At 48.0% G+C, this 20,309-nt stretch overlaps 1 protein-coding gene across 1 annotated transcript in view; it reads left to right on the forward strand.

Moving 5' to 3' along the window:
• The first annotated feature begins 7,200 nt into the window (after window positions 1-7,200).
• The window catches only part of TRAPPC8 (trafficking protein particle complex subunit 8), an 86,737-nt gene continuing 73,628 nt past the window's right edge, over window positions 7,201-20,309 (forward strand). The window contains 2 exon segments of the mRNA XM_066578856.1: window positions 7,201-7,491; window positions 15,433-15,627. Coding sequence (XP_066434953.1) covers window positions 7,335-7,491; window positions 15,433-15,627 — 352 coding nt within the window. The 5' untranslated portion in view covers window positions 7,201-7,334.

Genomic DNA, 20,309 nt, shown 5'->3' on the forward strand with positions numbered 1-20,309 from the left:
AGCAAACTCTGGTGAGAGATGGTTGGTCATTTTAGCTCTTCACTGTTAATCCCACACAGAGCTGGTGTGATATGTTGGTGTGAACAGTGACATGTGGTATGTCTATGCAGGTGGCCAGACATGTGCTCTATGTGCAGTCCTGTTCTGTGTTTTATGTGATATGTGTAACCTGGTATGTTGGTGTGAACAGTGACGTGTGTTATGTCTGTGCAGGTGGCCAGACATGTGCTCTATGTGCAGTCCTGTTCTGTGTTCAATGTGTGTGTGAACAGTGTCATGTCCTATATGTGTTTAGTGCATCTCTCCAGGCTCCTGATCAGGGCTAGCTAGGTGCAAGATGAAGACAGTGGGGCCGACCTTATCAGGAAGACTACCCTGCTTTAGGCAGGGGTTCCCCACTTTCCCTGATTAGTAAGGGACAGGGGTCTTTTCATCTATGCTTGGAGAGGTGCAATTGGTCTATGCAACACTGTGTGAGTGATTGCAGTTTTAAATAAGACACGTTTGTGTCCGCACGGAGGCGGGGTGCTTTAGTGTGCCGAGCGGATGTAACAATAATGCAGTCTGCAGAAACTGTAGGGCAAGTGTCAGAAAAAGTAAAGCTAAAAATCATTTGAGGCTTGCAACAGAGGCAAAAAGTAATAAGGATTTGGGGGGTATGTCAAAAGCAAAACAAAAGTTAAAGATGGTATCGGATGCTTACAGGATGAAAATGGGGAATTAGTTAAGAATGATGTTGAGAAGGAAGAACTTTTAAATTCCTATTTTGTATCTGTTTTCTCTCAAAAACTAAATGTAACATTAGCTGATTTTCCCTGTGCTATATTGGGTGGGGGTGGGGGAGAATCCATGCTATCTATAAACAGAGAGATGGCAATTGCTGAACCATTAGTTGTAATTATCGAAAATTCATGGAGAACACAAGAAGACCTAGAAGGTAGGAAAAGGGCAAATTTTGTCCCTATCTTCAAAAAAAGGAAGAAGGTGGATCCAGGAAACTACAGGCCAGTAAGCCTGACTTCTATACCGGGAAAGATCTTTGAATAAATTATTAAACAGCATATATGTAAGTACTTGGAGGAGAATTGAGTAATTAACCAGAGCCTGCATGGGTTTGTAAAAAACAAGTCATGCCCGACTAATCTAATTTCCTTCAATTACAGAATCACTGACTGGGTTGATCAGGGAAATGCGGTAGATATAGTATATCCTGACTTAAGTAAAGCATTTGACAAAGTATTTCATACCATCCTTATTTAAAAAATAACCAAATATGGGATTGACAAGTCAAATGTTAGGTGGATTCACAACTGACTGAGTGATTGTACTCAAAGACTGGTCATAAATGGCTGTCCAACCAAGTGGAAGAATGCCTCAAGTGGGGTACCACAAGGCTCTGTCCTAGGCTTAGTGTTGTTCAACAATTGTATAAATGATCTGGTGGAGGGAATTGAGGGGAAACTGATCAAATTTGCTGAGGACAAAAAGCTAGAAGAGAGACACTAGAGAAGAGAGAGACAGGATTCAAAAAGATCTAGACAAGCTTGAACAGTGGGCGGTGACTAACAATGGTATTTAACTAGAAAAAACGCAAGGCCCTACACTTTTGGCAAGAAAAATGAAAAAAAAAAAGCACATACAGAATGGGAAGAATTGAGCTAGGTAGCAGCACATGTGAAAATGACTTGGGTATACTAATAGATCATAGACTGAACATGAGTCAACAATGTGATGCAGTAGCCCAAAAGGCAAACACAATTCTGGGATGTATTAAGAGAAGCATAGAGTCTAGATCACGTGAGGTAATTACTCTTCCTTAGTCAGACCTCATCTGGAATACTGTGTTCAGTTCTGGGCACCCCAATTAAAAAAATGACGTAGACAAACTTAAGCTAGTTCAGAGAAGTGTTACCAAGATGGTGAGCTGTCTGCAACTCATGTCCTATGAAGAACGGTAAAAGGATCTGGGAATGTTTAGCTTGCAAAAAAGGCTACAAGGTGACTTAATAAATGTCTACAAATATCTGAAGGGGCAAGCCAGTGCAAATAGCTGTCTACAAATATCTGAAGGGCTGTCACAGTACAGAGGGATCAGCCCTATTCTCATTTGCACAAGGAAAGACTAGAATCAATGGGATGAAACTGAAAGGAGGGAGAAGTACTCCTTCAATGGAAGCCTACAAATAGACGCTGGACAGACATCTGTCTGGGATGATTTAGTGATCCTGCACTGAGCAGGGGGTTGGACCTGATGACCCTGGAGGTCCCTTCTAACTATACCCTTCTATGATTCACATTGAGTCATATTTGTGAATCATGTTATTACGAAGGTCAAATAATTTTTCAAACACCCTGTGTTCACAGATCATATTTATTAAAACATTTATACATGGAGACCTGGGAGATTAATTCCTGGCTATTAGGATCTTGGAACATAACAGAATATGAAAGGTCAGTTTTCTATAGGTAGGAGAATTTGAACTAACACCCAGTAATAATAGGGCAAAACCAGTGTTCTTAGGCACATAACTCTCAGTAAGCTTTTCAATGATAGAGAACACGTCCCTCCAAAAGGAAGACAAAATGGGGCAGTGCCAAAAAATATGATAGATGGAACCTACTTGACCACAGTTTGCCCTCAGAACCCAGGAAACACTTGGCCAATTCAAAAGGGGTAAAGTACCACATAGTCAATAGTTTAAAATTGATTCTAGGATAGAGGCACGAAGTGTGGATTGGTTAGCCCAATTGAATAGGAGAGTGTAAGGTCGCTACTCGTGTCTGCCACCCTCATGTGGTTCCGGGCTGCCAGAAGCATCATTCTGCTATTCCTGTGCATATGGATCCTCTGTCTGTTTTCATCCAGCACTTAGAGGGTTACCCAGTACTCTGTCTCTCAGCTCAGCTGTGGGATTAATGGGCAATCTCTTCCTTATTTAAGCTGAGCTGATGCACTGCCTGGTGGCCTTGGAATTGGCGTTTGTTAGTTTCTGACACTTAGCTGTCTTTGGTCACTCGGCTCTGTCTCATCTGTGTCTTGTCAGCCTGCCTGTGTTGGGTCTGTTTCCGGCCTTCTGATCTGTCTGTACGTTTGTTTTCTGTCAGTTCCCATACCTGTTTATGGTTTGCCCTTGCTCTGTCCTGCATCTGTTTGCTTCTCTGTCTGCTGCCAGTTCCTAAGTTTGCTACCTCATCAAGGATAGTCAGACCCAAGGTTCTAGCGCAGGGCCGCCCTTATCGGGGCAATTGCTTTGCTTATAGGTAGAGGTCCTCCATTCCCCTGCAGCCAAGGGTCAGTCTCTCCTTTTCCTGGCAACAGTCCCTCTATCTGAGGAGTCAGCTGCCAATCTCCAGAACAGGTTACAGCTTGGTTGGTTGGTCCAGTGGATCCACATTCCGTAAATCCGTAACAGAGAGGGGCACTGAGCACAGCAAATCTGTTGCTGATACCCACTCCAGTGGGTGAAGGAGTGGAGCTTATGACTGCCCATTGTTCCAGTGGAGCACCCTGGAAATGCTCCAGTCCTGATGTATAGCTTTCTGATTCTCCCTTCCTCCCAGGGAGCCACCGGGGAATGAAGGAGAGGCCTCAGCTCCTGAGCCACGCTTGGTGCAGCACGTGGTGCAGAAATCCGGAAGGTGCTTTGGCTGTGCCCTGGATACCCTCCAGCACGTCATACCTTGACCCCGGAAGGGTTGAAGAGGGTCATTGTTATATGGTGATTCTGGGTTATGCGGTGAGGTAGCTGCTGGAGGAAAAAAGACAAGTGGGGCTCAGAGCGGTGTGGCCACCTTGGTTTGCATTCAGGCCACACTCCCCATCTCATAAGAGCTTGAAATGGTTGAAATCTTGTGACTGCTTATGCCAGTCCATCAACAACAGTACTCTAGTTCCCTGTTACATCACTATGGTTTTCATCATTTAAATGCCTTACTGGTCAATTAGTCCATGAGCTTTGCAACAAAACATTCCCATTCCACCACATTTCTTCCACCATGGTTGACAGAAACCTGGATCAAAGAGAATTATTTCACTCACTTCAGCTCTCACAATAAATAGTTCTCTTTGATCCAAATGTTAGGCCTAATTTACATGGGTATAAAGTGTTCAAATAGTGGGGACATATCCTGCTGTGACGGCTCCTGCTGAGGCTATTAAGATTGTAAGATGTGAGTGCCCAGAGAGCCAATAGTGCTGACACTTTAGACATCTCATTGCAGCTGGATTTCATCAAAGGGGGAATGATGACATTTGACTGTCTCCTGTGCACGGCTCCTGGTGAAACATTGCAAGCAGATGAAGCATGGTAACCTCAGCAGTCCACAGGAGAACATCAGGAGGTGCCTGGAACCCAGAGAAGAGTCAGTGTGCTGCTGGGAAATGTAGTTTTACAGCGGTCACATGGTAAGAGAAGCACGAATGCCCAATCTGCTACCTGAAGGAAGCTATACACATGGAGGAAAGAGGGCTAAGTTACATGCAAAATAAGAACATAGCAAGTTGATTTGGGCACAGGGCTACCTATTTACACTAGTTGTGAGAGTACTGTACTTTTATGGAAAAACTATTGATTGTGGGATAGCCCCTTTAAATTTCAACCCATGATTCATTTTAAGTAACTCTTTCCAAATGTGTGATTGACTTCTAGGTCTTTCTCCTCTGTCATTGCTGTGAAGCTCATCTCATAAGAGCTTGACAGGTTTGACATTTGGTGACTACTTAAGTCAGTCCATCAACAGCAGTACTCTAGCTCCCTGTTACATTACTATGTATCTCATAATTTAAATGCCTTACTGGTTCATTAGCCCTTATACATTTTGCACCAAGACAGTCCCATTCCACCACATTCCTTCCACCATCGTTGACAGAAAACCGGATTAAAGAGAACTATTTCACTCACTTCAGCTCTCACAATAAACAGTTCTCTTTGATCTAAATATGTTGGGCCTAATTTACATGGAAGAGTTTTAGATCGGAGTTCTGTCTAAACGTGTTATTGAGTAAACTCAGACCTGCTACAATCAGTGGAGCTATTCAGACAAGTGATGGTCCCTGTGAAATGACAGCATATGGTGGTCTGTGTCATGGATGAGATTAATACATACAATGTCTTTTGCACATGAACAGCACATCTCAGGCACAACTCGCACACGGCCATGGAAGGAATGTCCATCCTGCTCATTTCCACTCTGTCCAAGAGCCAGGGTGATTGCAGCGTTGCGCCACTTGTTCTAGATATTCAAGACTTGCACCACACATGTAAGAAAAATGGTATTATCCACGCAATACGCAAGGAATATATTTCCATATATCGTGTGTGCTTTTCAGCCATGCAAAAAATATAGAACATTTTCTATTTTTCGGCGTATTTGTGAACCAGCGGTCTCAATAGAAGTGAATTGCAGTTGCGCAAATGCGCGCCCAGCAAGGAGATGCGTGAAACTGTGTAAGTGCTCGGAAAAAAAGAACACACATTGAACTGCCGTATATACTCGAGTATTAGCCGAATCAATAAGTTTTACAATAAAAAATGGGTATTGACTCAAGTATAAGCCTAGGTACACTAGAGTATATATTAGGTAAAAAGAGCAATACTCACCTCTAATCTGGCGTGATGCTGTCCCCGGCGGTGCGGCAAGCTGCTTCAGACTTCTCCCCGCTGTCATCTCCCCGGCTTGGTTTTGAAATCCCATCGTCAGCAATGTGTGAGGAAGCGCTGTGATTGGATTGAATGCCGGCTGTGATTAGCCGAGACTTGATCCAATCACAGCGCTGACGGCGGAGATTTCAAAACCAAGCCGGGGAGATGATAGCGGGGAGAAGACTGCAGCAGCTGGCCGCACCGCCGGGTAGAGCATCGCGTTGGGAACACAGATGCCAGCTGGCAGGTGAGTATTGAGTTCTTTTTGTTTTCTTACCTCACTGGAGTATAAGCCGAGGGAAGCTTTTTCAGCACGTTTTTTTTGTATATACTTATACGTACGCATAAAAACCTTGTTCAGTAAAGAAGTACGTCGCACGGAGGTGCGCGCTATTGTGCTTATGTTCATGTGAAGCTGGCCTTAGGCCGCCTGCAGACGGCCCGGTCGGATCCGGCTGCGAGAATTCTCGCAGCGGGACCCGAACCGAGCGCCTGCAGAGAGCAGCGCGGAACTCACCCGCTCCCGCAGCTCTGGCTCTTTCATGTGCCGGCTGCTGGCTCATGGGCAGAGCGGAGGCGGCGGCCGGGGAGTGACGTTTGCCCCACATAGAAATAGAGCATGCCGCGGTTTGTTTTCTGCTCGTGATTTCGCGCAGACAAACCGCGGCCGTCTGCATAGGATTGCGTATTGTAATGCAATCCTATGCAGGCGTGTACGGGCGGAAATTCTGCGGGAAATCCCGTCGCGGAATTTCCGCCCGTCTGCAGGAGGCCTTAGGGTGAGCTTATACATTACGGAATTTCTGCAGAATTCCGGCTGCAGATTCTATGCCCAAATTCCGTAGCCCTGTACAGTACAATGCAAGTAAATGGTGGTTTAATAAACTGTGCAATCATCGGAGTCAGGCCGGCTTCACGCAGGCATCAAAGTCGCACAAGATTTGTACGTTGCAAGATGCACGAATTGGGCACATTCTTTTAAATGAGGTCATACACATGGGCCATGTTTCTGCAATACTATGCTATGTGGGAAACAAATTGCGCCATGTTCTATCTTGCTGCGTGTTTTCGCATCGCACCGCCCACTGTCTTCAATGGGACCAGCGGCATCATCGCCACCCAATTGAAAGCAATGGTAGAAACTCTGAGATCCGTGATGGCAGCGCCAGAGGATCCCTGAATCCCCGAAGTGATGTGAGGCTGTTTTGAAGTGCCTCGCATCTCTGGGGATTTCACATGCAGATTTGGTAAATACTTTTCAACCGGGGAATTGATTTACTGCAGGGCGGTGAGGGAATTCTGTGGTAAAAATCTGCACCAATATCCGTATCAAAATGAACACACAGATTTGGTGATATTTGTAGGATATGCGATGTGTTATTCACTGACATGCATCAGAGCTCTTTATTATGTGAGGGGAGGCCTGGCCGAGCAGCGGCCCCAGCACTGTATACACAATGGTAACCCCGGGTGACACGACAGGGCGCCGCTCCTCGGCCGCTAGCAACACGATGACGTCATCACTGCGCGCCGCTGTCCTTGCCGCTGACGTCACGTTCTCGCAGGATTCGCCCATCGCGGTGGCGCCGCTGGATATCCCGGGAGCGCGCCCGCAACTGCTCTGACAGGCGCGGAAATCACGTGACAGGTGGGACCGGCTGACGGCTGTACCGGAGAGCCCCAGAGTACGGGATGGCGCAGTGCCTGCTCTCCGTGCATGAGTTCCTCCAGGACTCCTTCATCCCGCAGGTGGCGGCGCTCTGCAGCGAGGAGGCCGAGAAACTCGCCCGGAAAAACCAGTTGTCCTTCTGCGAGCTCGTCCGGCCCTTCTGCCGACTCAGCACTGAGGGTGAGTGCCGCCCCGTCACTGGCTCCTCCGGCGGGGGAACTGCAGCGTTACTGCAAGTGTGAACACACCCTTAAAGGGGCACTTACATCCATCCTCGGGGTAGGTCCTCAGTAGTTGGTCTGCGGGGTCCCCCAGCCATCAGCGGTTAATCCGAGGAGACGTCATCAGCGGTGGTCAAGGCCGAAGTGGTGTCCCTCCTGTTGGAGTTGGTGGCAGAGACGCCCCCAGTTACCCTGCCGGCCCGGTCGGGTGGCAGAGACGCCCCCGGTTACCCTGCCGGCCCGGTCGGGTGGCAGAGACGCCCCCGGTTACCCTGCCGGCCCGGTCGGGTGGCAGAGACGCCCCCGGTTACCCTGCCGGCCCGGTCGGGTGGCAGAGACGCCCCCGGTTACCCTGCCGGCCCGGTCGGGTGGCAGAGACGCCCCCGGTTACCCTGCCGGCCCGGTCGGGTGGCAGAGACGCCCCCGGTTACCCTGCCGGCCCGGTCGGGTGGCAGAGACGCCCCCGGGCGAACCTGCCGGCCCGGTCGGGTGGCAGAGACGCCCCCGGGCGAACCTGCCGGCCCGGTCGGGTGGCAGAGACGTCCCCGGTTAGGCTGCCTATCCATGGGCGATAGTTCACTGCATTATCCGTGGTAATAATCCGGTCGCGGGTAACGCCGTTATACACAGGGAATGATTTCCATAGACTTACTATGGAAAGTGCAGCCCCCTGTCCACGAGCGGAATGCCACGACTTGCCGCGATTCTCCGCGGTGAGCCTGTCAGATAGGCTCACTGTAGAGACCTGTCAGCTCTCCGCTCCCTACCAGCGGCGGAATATCGCTAGCGATATTCCATCAGGGCCGTGGACAGGAGGCCTTACGCTCCTGGCCCGGGCGGGTGGCGGGGACGCCGCCGGGTTACGCTCCTGGCCCGGGCGGGTGGCGGGGACGCCGCCGGGTTACGCTCCTGGCCCGGGCGGGTGGCGGGGACGCCGCCGGGTTACGCTCCTGGCCCGGGCGGGTGGCGGGGACGCCGCCGGGTTACGCTCCTGGCCCGGGCGGGTGGCGGGGACGCCGCCGGGTTACGCTCCTGGCCCGGGCGGGTGGCGGGGACGCCGCCGGGTTACGCTCCTGGCCCGGGCGGGTTACGCTCCTGGCCCGGGCGGGTTACGCTCCTGGCCCGGGCGGGTTACGCTCCTGGCCCGGGCGGGTGGCAGGGACGTCGCCGGGTTACGCTTCTGGCCCGGGCGTGTGTCCTGCAGGGTAATGGGAGGTGTTGCTTCTGTTGGTTACACTCCCGTTGATGACCACCGATGACTGTCCGCCCTGATTTATGTACAACCAGCACAGTGCACCTCCTACTTCTCATCCGTGATATGGAGAGGGATAGAACATGAGATGAGATTCTTTCATGTGGACCGTCGGTGTGGCTGTCCTTATAGACAGACATGAGGGTCTTGGATGAACATGGACCCCCAAATATACTAGTGCGGCGGTGGCCAAGGCAGGAGATACCAGTCCATCTCTTCTGGTGTAACAGCCGTGTCCTAGTACTCTCTCTATGCTCCTGTGACGGTTCTCGGAGGCACAACAAACTTGCTTGTGACGACATCTATAGATGTCCTCCTGGAGGAGCAGGACTATCTGTACAACGTGTTTGGGATTCATGGAGCTCCTCATATACCGGCAGTGACACGGACACTAAGGATAAAGAGGGAGACCCCATCTATACAGCTACTCCCTTATTGGGGGTTGTCTCGCTGTCCCCTCTCCAGCGGGCCATATGCACTAAAGCAGGGGACATTCATTCCCATTGGCTTCCTAACTGTACAGATTGAACTAGCGGCTGCTGTTACACAAGTGCTACTGTGCTTCCCTGAAAGTAAGACCCTGTATTATATAAATTCGTGCCCCAAAAGAGGCACTAGGTCTTATTTTCAGGGGATATCTTATACTTGCCTAGCAGGGGCCGCCCGGGTCCCTCCTGCTGCTCTCCATCGCTCTTGCTTCAGTCCTTGGCTGCCGATAGAAGATTGCTTGCTGGTAACAGGGTTTGCAAATCCCGCCTCCAGGAAGCTCTGGCTGAGCTGTGGCGCTCGAGAACCAACCAATCAATGCAGTGCTCAAAGAACCAATCACAGCCATCACATTGGTTCTCAAGCGCCACGGCTGAGCCAAGTAGAGCTACCGCTTGATGGAGGCGGGGTTTATGAACCCCGTTACCAGCAAACAATCTTCTATCGGCAGCTGAGGACTGAAGCAGGAGGGACCCGGACGGCCCCTGCTAGGTAAGTATAATAAGAGATCCCCCGAAAATGAGACCTGGTGCCTCTTTTGGGGCAGAAATCAATATAATACAGGGTCTTATTTTTGGGGAATCTCATTCCATCTTCTGTCGGCGGCTGAGGACTGAAGCAAGAGCTCTGGAGCTCCGGAGAGAGCAGCGGGAGGGATCGGACGATGCCTTCTAGGTAATGTATTGCTTTTTTTTCCCCTTTAGTGTAAGGTAGCTAGGGCTTATTTTCAGGACATGGCTTGTATTTCAAGGCCGCCTGGAAAACAGGGTAGGTCTTATTTCTGGGGAAACACATTAGTGGCTGCTGCTAGCGTTTTTCCTGACGAGTGCAGGTTCAGCCTGGTATTTGGCGCTAACAGCCCTTGTGTAATGGAATCAAAAGGGGGCTTTTAGGTGGAATGATTATCATTCAAAAAATCGTTAAAACGAGCGAAATCAAACGATAATAGTTTCGATTTTCGTTCATCTATTTTATGCAACATAAAAATCCTCATGGTCTCGTTCCCTTATTGTTCGGATTAAACGGCGCTCGTTCCGTCCTGTTTATTCACTAATACTGCGAATGTGAGAGACTGAGGGATTCTCGTTTGAACGAGCCAACCATGTATCTGCAGTATAAGCTGGCTGAATGAGCGAACGGTGACCTCACTCCTTCAAATGAGAATCTGCTCCTGTAAAAACACCCTAAGGGTAGACACCCACTAGCGTTTTTTTTTTTCTTGTGTTGCGAGAGCGAGTGAAAACACTCACCTTGCAGTGCAAAAAAAACGCTGCAATATCGTAAAATGCTTTCAATGGGGCAGCAGCAGCGCCAGCCCCATTGAAAGCATAGGGAGTATATTGTGGACTTCTGCCACAGCTGTGCCAGAAGTCCAGGATGCTATCCCATTGCTTTCAATGGGGTCGGCGGCGCTGCTGCTGGCCCCATTGAAAGCAATGGGTTTTAGACAACCCCCCACAGTCATTTTTGGGGAAGGCTTGAAATATAAGCCCTTCCCTGAAAATCATCCCTAGCTGGCGAAAAACAGTAAAAAAATTATATACTCACCCCTCCGCCGCTCAGGCGCATCCTCTGGCTGGCTCCCCTGCACTGCTGTCAAGCTCTTTCAGCAGGTGGGGATTTTTAAATCCCCGCCTCCTGAAAGGGCTTTGCTGATTGGCTGAGCGCTCAGCCATTTACAGGCAACGCTTAGCCATTCATTGATGGCCGTTCTATATATGATATCATGGAGGTGCATGTCTTAGGCATGAGGCCTAAGACATGCACCTCCATGATATCACAAGTCACGCTCACCCCTGGAAGTAAACTCAGATTTTCATTCAGTGACCATAAACTCAGATATTGGTAACTGAGAGAAATTGATACAGAAAGTATGTTAGAAATGTTTTACTTTTTATTATACAACAAAAAGGTTTGTTTGGCACTTTATCTGAAGCTGGGAAACTCTTGTAAGGCCCCCTGTCCACGGCAGTTTATTCACCGGCGGTAAACCGCCGGCGAATCACGCCAGCCGACGCTTCCCATAGCATTGCTGTGGAAAGCGCCGGCACCTTCCACAAGCGGAGAATCGCTGCAGATGGGCTGACCGCAGAGAACTGGGGCTATCTATTAGATAGGGCTGACCGGCGGAGATTCGTCGGCGGCTCCTGCTCCTGGGCAGTGGCTCCACCGCGGGATACCGCATCGCCTGTGGACAGCCGGCCTTACTAGTAAGTCTATTAGAAACTGTCTGCATGATTTGTGGATGGAGAGCAGCAGATCTCGCATAGAGACGTACCTCTGTATACTCTACGGTTGGGGTTTCTCATCAGGCAGGTTTTTTTTCACAAGTTGTTCTTCTATTTTTCTATAAAGAAGTCATAACTAGAGGATGGTGCATTTTGAGGGAAAAAACGCCATTGATTCAAAAAATGCACCAAAAGTAAGGGGAAAGAGCCACATAGAGTTTAGTAGTCCATTCAGGACTTCCTGTTGACTTACAACTAACATCTCGGCATGGTGGATTTCATTACAAAAATGCTGTGTGAGAATCCTTGCTAAGGGGGTCTTCCTCTTGACTATTTGGTGCCTGAGACCATGGCTATCCTGGGGTGGCGGAGTTGTCTTATGTACATTATGTGTGACCTCTGCACATCGCAGGAATCTATATATGCCTAGTATATTGTCAGGAATCTCCAGAGATGGAGTTGTTTATTAACTATATAGTCTCATGGTTTTTGCCACATGACATCCAGCTTTCTCCATGGCTAGATGACCCGACGGATCAAAGGGACTCTATGGCCTGGTTTGGGTAAATGGGGGTCTGTGTTCAATATACGCCGGGAGCTTTCACATTGCACATGTCAGACATATACCCTTATCCAGAAGATGGGTGGTCCAAGCATTGCTCCATGTACAGAAGCGGCCTGTGTGCTTGTTGGCTGTTGCCATGTTTCATGGACTATAAGCCCCAAGCATGAGCAGTCGGTCTCGGCTCAGTGTGATTATAGAGTATGATGGAGCCGGTTCCCTATTCTTGTTGGTGGAGAACGAAGCCCCAATACCTCTATGGGCCGTCTGGTACTGCAGCTCATCTTCATTGAAAGGGGGAAGCATCAGTACTATGCAGTCAATAGATGTGAGTGGTGCTGTTTTAGTAAAGTATTTCTATGGCTGCCTTCACATTGGCGTGAAAATGACGTGAGATTTGTGCGTTGCGAGACACATAAATATGAGCCCCATTCTTTTGTATGGGGTCTTTCTCATTAGTGATGATTTCCCACATTGCGCCGTGATGCAGGAAACAAATCGCAGCCTGTTCTGTCTAGCTGCGAGATCTAGTATCGCAGCCGCATTGTTTTCAGTGAGGCAAGTGGCATATCGGGGTTAGTGTAGCGTGCCGCGGACTTGATATGGACTCGGCCCGGTCTCTGATTAAGCTGCCCGGCTACGTGGTAACGGTCAGCACCTCCAGTAGTGATTTACTGTCCTGCAGACTGCGACACTGATTTAGACCACGTGCTTTAGTGGCAGGATTGGGTTTTGCTGCCCCAATGGTGTGTGCTGCATGTTATGACAAAAGGAGGTAGTCCTCCTTTTTGCAAATGGCCACCATGTCTGCGCTGATGGTTTCCTGGTCCATGGCTCAATCCCAGGCCACAGCGGTGACATCAGTCATGTTTACATGTCACTGCTGCAGCTTTCACATGTCCTTAAAGGGGTTGTCCCGCGGCAGCAAGTGGGTCTATACACTTCTGTATGGCCATATTAATGCACTTTGTAATGTACATTGTGCATTAATTATGAGCCATACAGAAGTTATTCACTTACCTTCCCTGTGCTGGCGTCCTCGTCTCCATGGTGCCGTCTAATTTCAGCGTCTAATCGCCCGATTAGACGCGCTTGCGCAGAAGGGTCTTCTCCCTTCTGCTCGATCCGGGCACGAGCGGTGTTCTGGCTCCGCCCCTTCTACGCGTCATCGTGTAGCTCCGCCCCGTCACGTGTGCCGATTCCAGCCAATGGACCGCACAGAGCCCACGGTGCACCATGGGAGAAGACCCGCGGTGCATCGTGGGTGAAGATCCTGGTGGCCATCTTGGAGGAAAAGAAGGAAGAAGTTGCAGACAGGGGATTCGGGTAAGTAAAATTTTTCTTTTAAATTTCAACACATCCCTTGGGTTTGTCCTGCGCTGAACGGGGGGCCTATGCAAAAAAAAAAACAAACAAAAAACGTTTCGGCGCGGGACAACCCCTTTAATGGAGACAAGTGAACAACTGTGTAGGGCAATTAGATTGACGCTATTTAGCGAAATCCGTCACCATTTCGGAGTCGTTATTTTACGGCCAAACTTGGCATGCAGTACCATAACATCTGAGGACCTAAAAGTGGTTCCCTCTTGGCCTATAAGAAAGGCTCCCATAGGCTCCTTGTCTGTAGGGACCTCTCTTTCCACTTGTGTAGAGTTTGTTCACCACTAGACACCTATATGATGCCATCAAAGAGATTTCACCCCGTTACCAGTCTGAGAGGGGCGCATTATTGGAATACGAGAAGCTGGATGGTTGTATGGACGAATTGCCACCACCTGGGCCGTTCTGACCGAACTATTAGGTGTTGGGACCAGTGGATCCAGGAGGGCACACAACAAGGCGACCAGGGCTCAGGATGTCCTCAACAGGCCACCGGTAGAGAGGATCCACTGATTGTCCAACGAGCAGCTCCAACTGTTTTGTCCGTCATCCAGAGACGGTTGGCGCCATCATTACATCCCCTGTGTTTGTAGGAACCATTTGTAGGCTGAAGGACACTTGGTCTCACGGCCCCCGTTACATGTACTGTCTTTGACACCCACTCACCGTCGCGTCCATTTGCAGTTGTTTATTGAACAATGAAACCAGGTTGTCTTTTGTGCTGAGTGCAGGTTTAGGCCTAATTCCCACAAGCGGATTTCCGGCTCGTAGCACACGGCAGAAATCCGCGTCGTTGCCCCACAGCTATTAGGTTCTGTTGTTCTCTATTGCGCATGCGCGCCGGAGCGTCATGACGGGGTCTCTGGTGGAGCGTCATGACGGGCTCCACTGCGGAATTCCACTTTCGGAGCCCGGCATGGCCGTGGGCACTAGGCCCTAGGGGTCAAGCAGACGGCAAGGACAGATCTCACTGCGAGAATTCTCACAGCGGGATGTGACCCATGACCCGCAGCTCACCTCCTGCGGTGTCCCCTCCTCCATTCTATGTGCTGGCTGCCGCACAGCCAGCCCATGCACAGAGCAGGGCCGGCGTGTCAGCGGCGACGTTTCTGTGTGTGCGCCTCAGCAAGGCTCACACAGAAATAGGACATACCGCGATTCGTTTACCCCGCGAGTTGTCACGCAGTCAAATCGTGGCTGTCTGCATAGGATTGCATAAAGCAATGCAATCCTATGGCAGCGTGCACGGGCGGAAATTCTGCGGGAAATCCTGCTGCGGAATTTCCGCCCGTGTGCATTCACCCTTTGTTTGGGCACTGATGACAGCCATGTTCATGTCTGGAGATCTCGTAGTGAGCGCCTCAATCCTTCCTCTGCTGTGGAGCGCCACACTGCCCCCTGTTGGTGTGATGGTCTGGGGGCCATGGCATACGGGTTGGTCACTCCTAGTAGTGGTACGAGGGACAATGGCAGCTCAGCGATATGTTTAGGACCTCCTGTAGCCACATGTGTTCCTCTCATGGCGGCTTCCAAGAGGCAGCAGGATAATGCTCGGCCGCACACACAAGGGGGTCACAGGAAGCCCAAACAACATTGTCACACTTCCATAGCTGTCCGGTCGCCAGATTTATCGCCAACAGAAGGGATGGGACCCCAACTTCCATCAGCCTATGAGTTTACACCATCTAGAGGCTCAGCTGCCACTGATTGGCAGCTCTATGCACAGTTCTAAGCAGACAGCTGTCAATCATTGGCTGGAGGGTGGGTGGGTGTGGCTAGCTGCCGCTCATGAATACCCAGGACTACTGTAAGTAGTCCTTTATGCATGTGCTGCTATTGATAAACTTTCTCCAGAACTCCTGCACATACCCACCCAGCAGACGTATCACTGTAATCAGCATGACCGGCACTACATTATGTGGCCCTACGAGACGGGTGCAAAAAGATTAGTCTCTTTTTAAATTTACTGACTTTTAACTCTTTCTTCCCAAGTTCACATGCGGGATCCCAACAATCAACTCCATGTGATCAAAAACCTGAAGATCTCAGTCAACAACATAGTTACTCAGCCGCCACTGCAAGCCGCTATTCGTAAGCTCCTGAATGACGTTGTTGCCTCCAATCAGCCTGCGGAAGGACTGGTCCCAAATGTGATTACAGCTGGAGACTATGACCTGAACATCAGTGGTAAGCACACAACCGTTGTCTTCTCCTATCGGTCACATGGTCTTCCCGGAAGGTTACTACAGTCATGTGTTATTGTGTTGCTTCCATATACTAACGATATTTAACTATAAATTACACTTTGTGGACAATGGTAGTGCTTCATCGCCAAATGTTAGGCATGCGGACATCCTCTACCTCGCTCTGCTTGCACCATGCTTTTTACTGCATCTTTTCTTTTGATTTTAGATCTGATTGGTATCCAAAAATGTATAGATATAAAATGTGTTCAGCAGAACCTTTAATAGATTGACTTTATGAAAGAAGCTCCGCTCAAGGGATGGGGCAGGGGGGGGGGGGGTTTATATTATATTTTAGTGTCACACTAACCTCTACATTTGGCATATACAGTGGGAAAAGTTTCCAGCTTTTATGCTAAATGTGTCCGCAGGGTGCCGATCACCTGATGGAGGCCAAAAGAGTGTCCTGTTGGGTTACATCAGGCAAGTTTTACATCTGCATAGAATAGTATAGTCCACTATGCTTCTGCTGTGCAGATGCGTCTCATGAAACACACTGTATAATTGTGCGGGGTCTAAGGGCAACCTATGCACTCTACTCCCATATTGTGGCTTCTGTCTAAGGTGCACCTTGGGAGGTACTCCTGTCTTTAGAGGAAGCCTGTCTTCTGGCTACTTGCTGGCTCATAGTAGATGTTATGCAAGCCAGGTGTCAGTTGTTCCTGTAATCTTGTAATGTGCTAGTGTTAGGAGAGGTTTTGAATGTGTTGTATAAAGCTTGTATTCTCAGTATTAACTCTTTTAATTACTGTACAAACCAGTTTTCAGGTTTTCAATTTCTTTTCATCCTCTCCTCCGAAGAACTAGAACCCTATATTTTCTATCCATGTGGCTGTTTGAGGGCTTGTTTATTTATGGTATCTATTTAACGTATACCATGTAATGAATTGGATAACTTTTTAAAATGTATAAATGGGATGAGGGGGGGGGGGGGGGGGGAAGGCTTAATTGTTTTTTTTCATTAATGGGGATATGTGAGTGCTTGTTGTTTGTGGGGTGAGCTGTAGTTTTATTTTTTTTATTTTATTATTGTTTTGTAGAAGAAATGGGAAAAATGCGTGGGGATTGCAATTTTATTTTAAGTCAAAATTTATCTCATTTATTTTAGTCCCTGTAGGGGACTTGAGCTTGTAACCATTTGATTGCTTCTATAATATACTGCAATACCTCATTGCAGTATATTGTATTGTTAACACGCCTCTTAAGCCCTGTAAGGAAGCCCTCAAATGGTGGTAATTGGAGTTGACTACAATCGTGGCGGTTTGTGTCAGCTCTTTCAAATCACTGACCACTTCTGGGTGTGCAGTTTACTCGGTTCCCAAGCCGTCTTCGTGCTAAACCCATTACTCTGTGGTGTACGTGGCTATGTTGACGGATGGCACATTTAAGTGTGTATTGTTCATTGCAATAAATCCTTATTGGATTATTATTAAAAACTGTTAAAATGTTCATATTAAATCACTTTCAATTATTTTAATTCAGCAATTCTTACAGCATTCATGTTTGTATCAACACAGAACACGTCGTCTTGTTCTTGAAGTCTGTGTTACTTTTGGATTACATTTTTTAAGGATTTCTTTTTCTGGATTTCCTAAGGTTTGGCTGTCTGGTCTTGAAAGTTAAAGCAAAAAACAAATTTGTTAACCAAACCGTAGGTCTTCAATGTTTTTTTTATGTTAATAGATTAAAATGGGTACATGGCAGAAATATACAAGCTGATGCAACAGGCTGCAGTGCTTCATCCCTGGCGATCCAGCACTGCAGCCCCGTGGTTCTCCCAGGCTTTGTTTAGGAACGGCTACCACACGACTGCTGCAGCCAATCAGAGGCCGCAGCGGTTTTGTGGCATTTTCTGGGCATCACCACTCAGATGCTGGGAGCCATGATACCAGGGGAATGGCAGCTGGCTGGTGGTAGCCATTCTTGCACAACGGGAGGACCACAGGTCTTCAGTGCTGGACTACTGGGAAGAGGACGGGTAAGTAGCACTGATACTGTTATTTTAACACAGTTGCAGCTAAAGTTAGAAAGACATTCCCTTGGAAGATAAATCCAGTTATATTAGTCAGTGGGGCGGTCTCTTCTCCACGTTAGATTTCTAGGTAGTTGTGGGAAAGCATATAATGTACCTGTATTTACTCTGATTATTTTTATTAGCCTCACTGGAGGAAGAAACCCCAAGCACTTTATTAACTATTTAGTTAACTGATACTATCCCAGGTGCGCCCCCCCCCCCCTTCCCCGCGACACTCGCCTTGCAGCCGACGTCTGTGTCCTCCGCAATGATCTCCCAGGCACTGCGGCAGGCTGCTGTGTAATGCTCCCCTCTGTCAGTGGATTCTCTCTCTGGTAAACAGGGTTTTGAATTCCCCCGACTTCAGCAAGTGAGCTCTGTGATTGGATCGAGCTCCAGCCAATCGGGACCAGCTCTCGATCATTCACAGCCATTCAGTGAATGACATCACCGGATGGCTGTGATTGGTTCATCGAGCGCTAGCTGTGATTGGTCTCCTGCTGCGGCACCTTGTTAGCAGTTGTAGGCATTTACATGGAAACCTTGTTCCCCACCATAATATCATTATTGTTTTTTTGTGCACCGTTTGGATTTGGTAAGTCTGCAGCTTTAGAATAGTACATATTGAAAAGCTAAAGCATATTAAAGGATTGTTCGCTCTGACAGATCAGGGGAAGCTACTGTTTCCATTCTTTCTACTGTTCACTGGATTTGCAAACTAGGGCATGCTTTATAGGGGCTTTAAAGCGGCCCACCAGTTCCGAAGGTGTGTGTAAGGGGAGAGTTCTATTACCTGCTATCAGCTACTGATACGCTTATTCTTGGGGGCTCTTTCTATTTTTTTTTTTTTAGCTTGGCTGCAGAACTTCTTGGACTGCCAATGGCTCACTGGGAACGGGTAGTGTAAGGCAGGGGTCCTCAACTCCAGTCCTCCGGGACCACCAACAGGTCATGTTTTCAGGATCTCCTATAGTAGGAACACCTGTGGCAATGTCTGAGGCACCGACAATGATTACATCACCTGTGCAACAATGAGGAAATCCTGAAAACATGACCTGTTGGTGGTCCCTGAGGACTGGAGTTGGGGAACACTGATGTAAGGCATCCTTCATACACAGCCCTGTGCTCCCTTAAAGAAGTATTCCCACTTGCAATTTATGGTATGTCTGCTGCTTGCTCTGCTCTCTCCCCACGTCTATAGACTTCAATGAAAAGGGTCTCGTGCAAGTGTAGCCAACTCTCTATTCTCCCAATACTTCAACACAGTGTCTGAAAATTGTGAAAACAAATTAGTGAACCCTGTTCTCCTGGTAGGAAAGAATGGGTTCCACACATATCAGGCGTTTAGGTGTATCCTATTTTTATGTCCTAAACGTGTAAGACGTCTGACACATAGCCCACATCTGTGTTACCCAACGCGATTTATTCTCTTTTAATATTTAACAGGGACAATTGCTCTAAATTCTTATTCCAGCCTAAAGTTATGAATTTACTAAAAAAAAAAAAATGATTGATTTGGGGGCATTGAGTTTCTGGCACTCGGCATAATGGTTACTATGCCACTGCAAGTGGCTGGAATTGACCACATAACCCATGGAATGGTCGCAAAAACGTAACAGGGATAGTTAGACTAAAGTAAAAATCCTCTTTAATGTGCTTTACCTTCTCCTTTTAGGTGATCTATCCCTCTGGTATTGCTGTACTCATGGTTGCTGTGTTCTTGTCTTTCCATCTACAAAGTTAACCCCAAATTTTTTTCCATAAATGAGTTTTTTTTGGGGCACCTTCTGACATATTGTTTAAAGGCTATGGACAACCTTGGCATAATTTTTTTATTTAAATCATGATGTTCAGTGTTTTTCAATCCTACATGTTGTTACTTTGTCAAGATGGAAAATTGAACAACTTTTTAAGTTGTGTTTTTTATTTTTATTTTTTTAAGCAAATGTAAAACATTGCTTCTACAGAGTCTGTAGCCTCTTCGGTGGCGGTGCTGCTGGCTCTGACGGGTCCGACAGGGTGCTCTCTGCCCCTTGTATGCGTTCCAGATAGCAAGAGGGAGGGGATCATCTAAGTTTAAAGGAGCAAGAAGGGAATGGAAAGCTAATTGGTGGGGGTCCTACTGCTTGGACCCCTACCGATCCTCAGAATGTAAGGGTCCTCTTCCCCTCTTAGATGAATGGAGTGGCAGCGTGTACGCTCAGCAACAATCCATTCATTTCAATGCGACTGCTTTGAATAGCAGAGTTCAAGCTCTTGGCTCCCTCCATTGACATGAATGTTGCCTGAAACTTGGCTCCGCTTTTTACACTCAAGATTTCCCTAACCTGAGAAAATTTCTTTCCATATCAAAGGTGTCCATTGACTTTAAAATTCTATTCTGTAGTTTTTAAGTCCTGTTTAGAGAAAAAAAAGGCTTTCCTGAATTTCCACCTTGCTTATATAGTGAGACTCTTACTTTGGTACTGCTGAATGACTATGAAGGATTCTTAGAAAACTAATGACCACGATGGTGGATGCAGTGGCCATCATATTGGTTCAAAGGATCCTTCTGTGTGTGTGCGGTGTTTGTTTTTTCTCCCCTTAATCTTATAGAAAATGCTCTTTACGCC

Source organism: Eleutherodactylus coqui, chromosome 9 (assembly GCF_035609145.1).
Source record: "Eleutherodactylus coqui strain aEleCoq1 chromosome 9, aEleCoq1.hap1, whole genome shotgun sequence".
Lineage (NCBI taxonomy): Eukaryota > Metazoa > Chordata > Amphibia > Anura > Eleutherodactylidae > Eleutherodactylus > Eleutherodactylus coqui.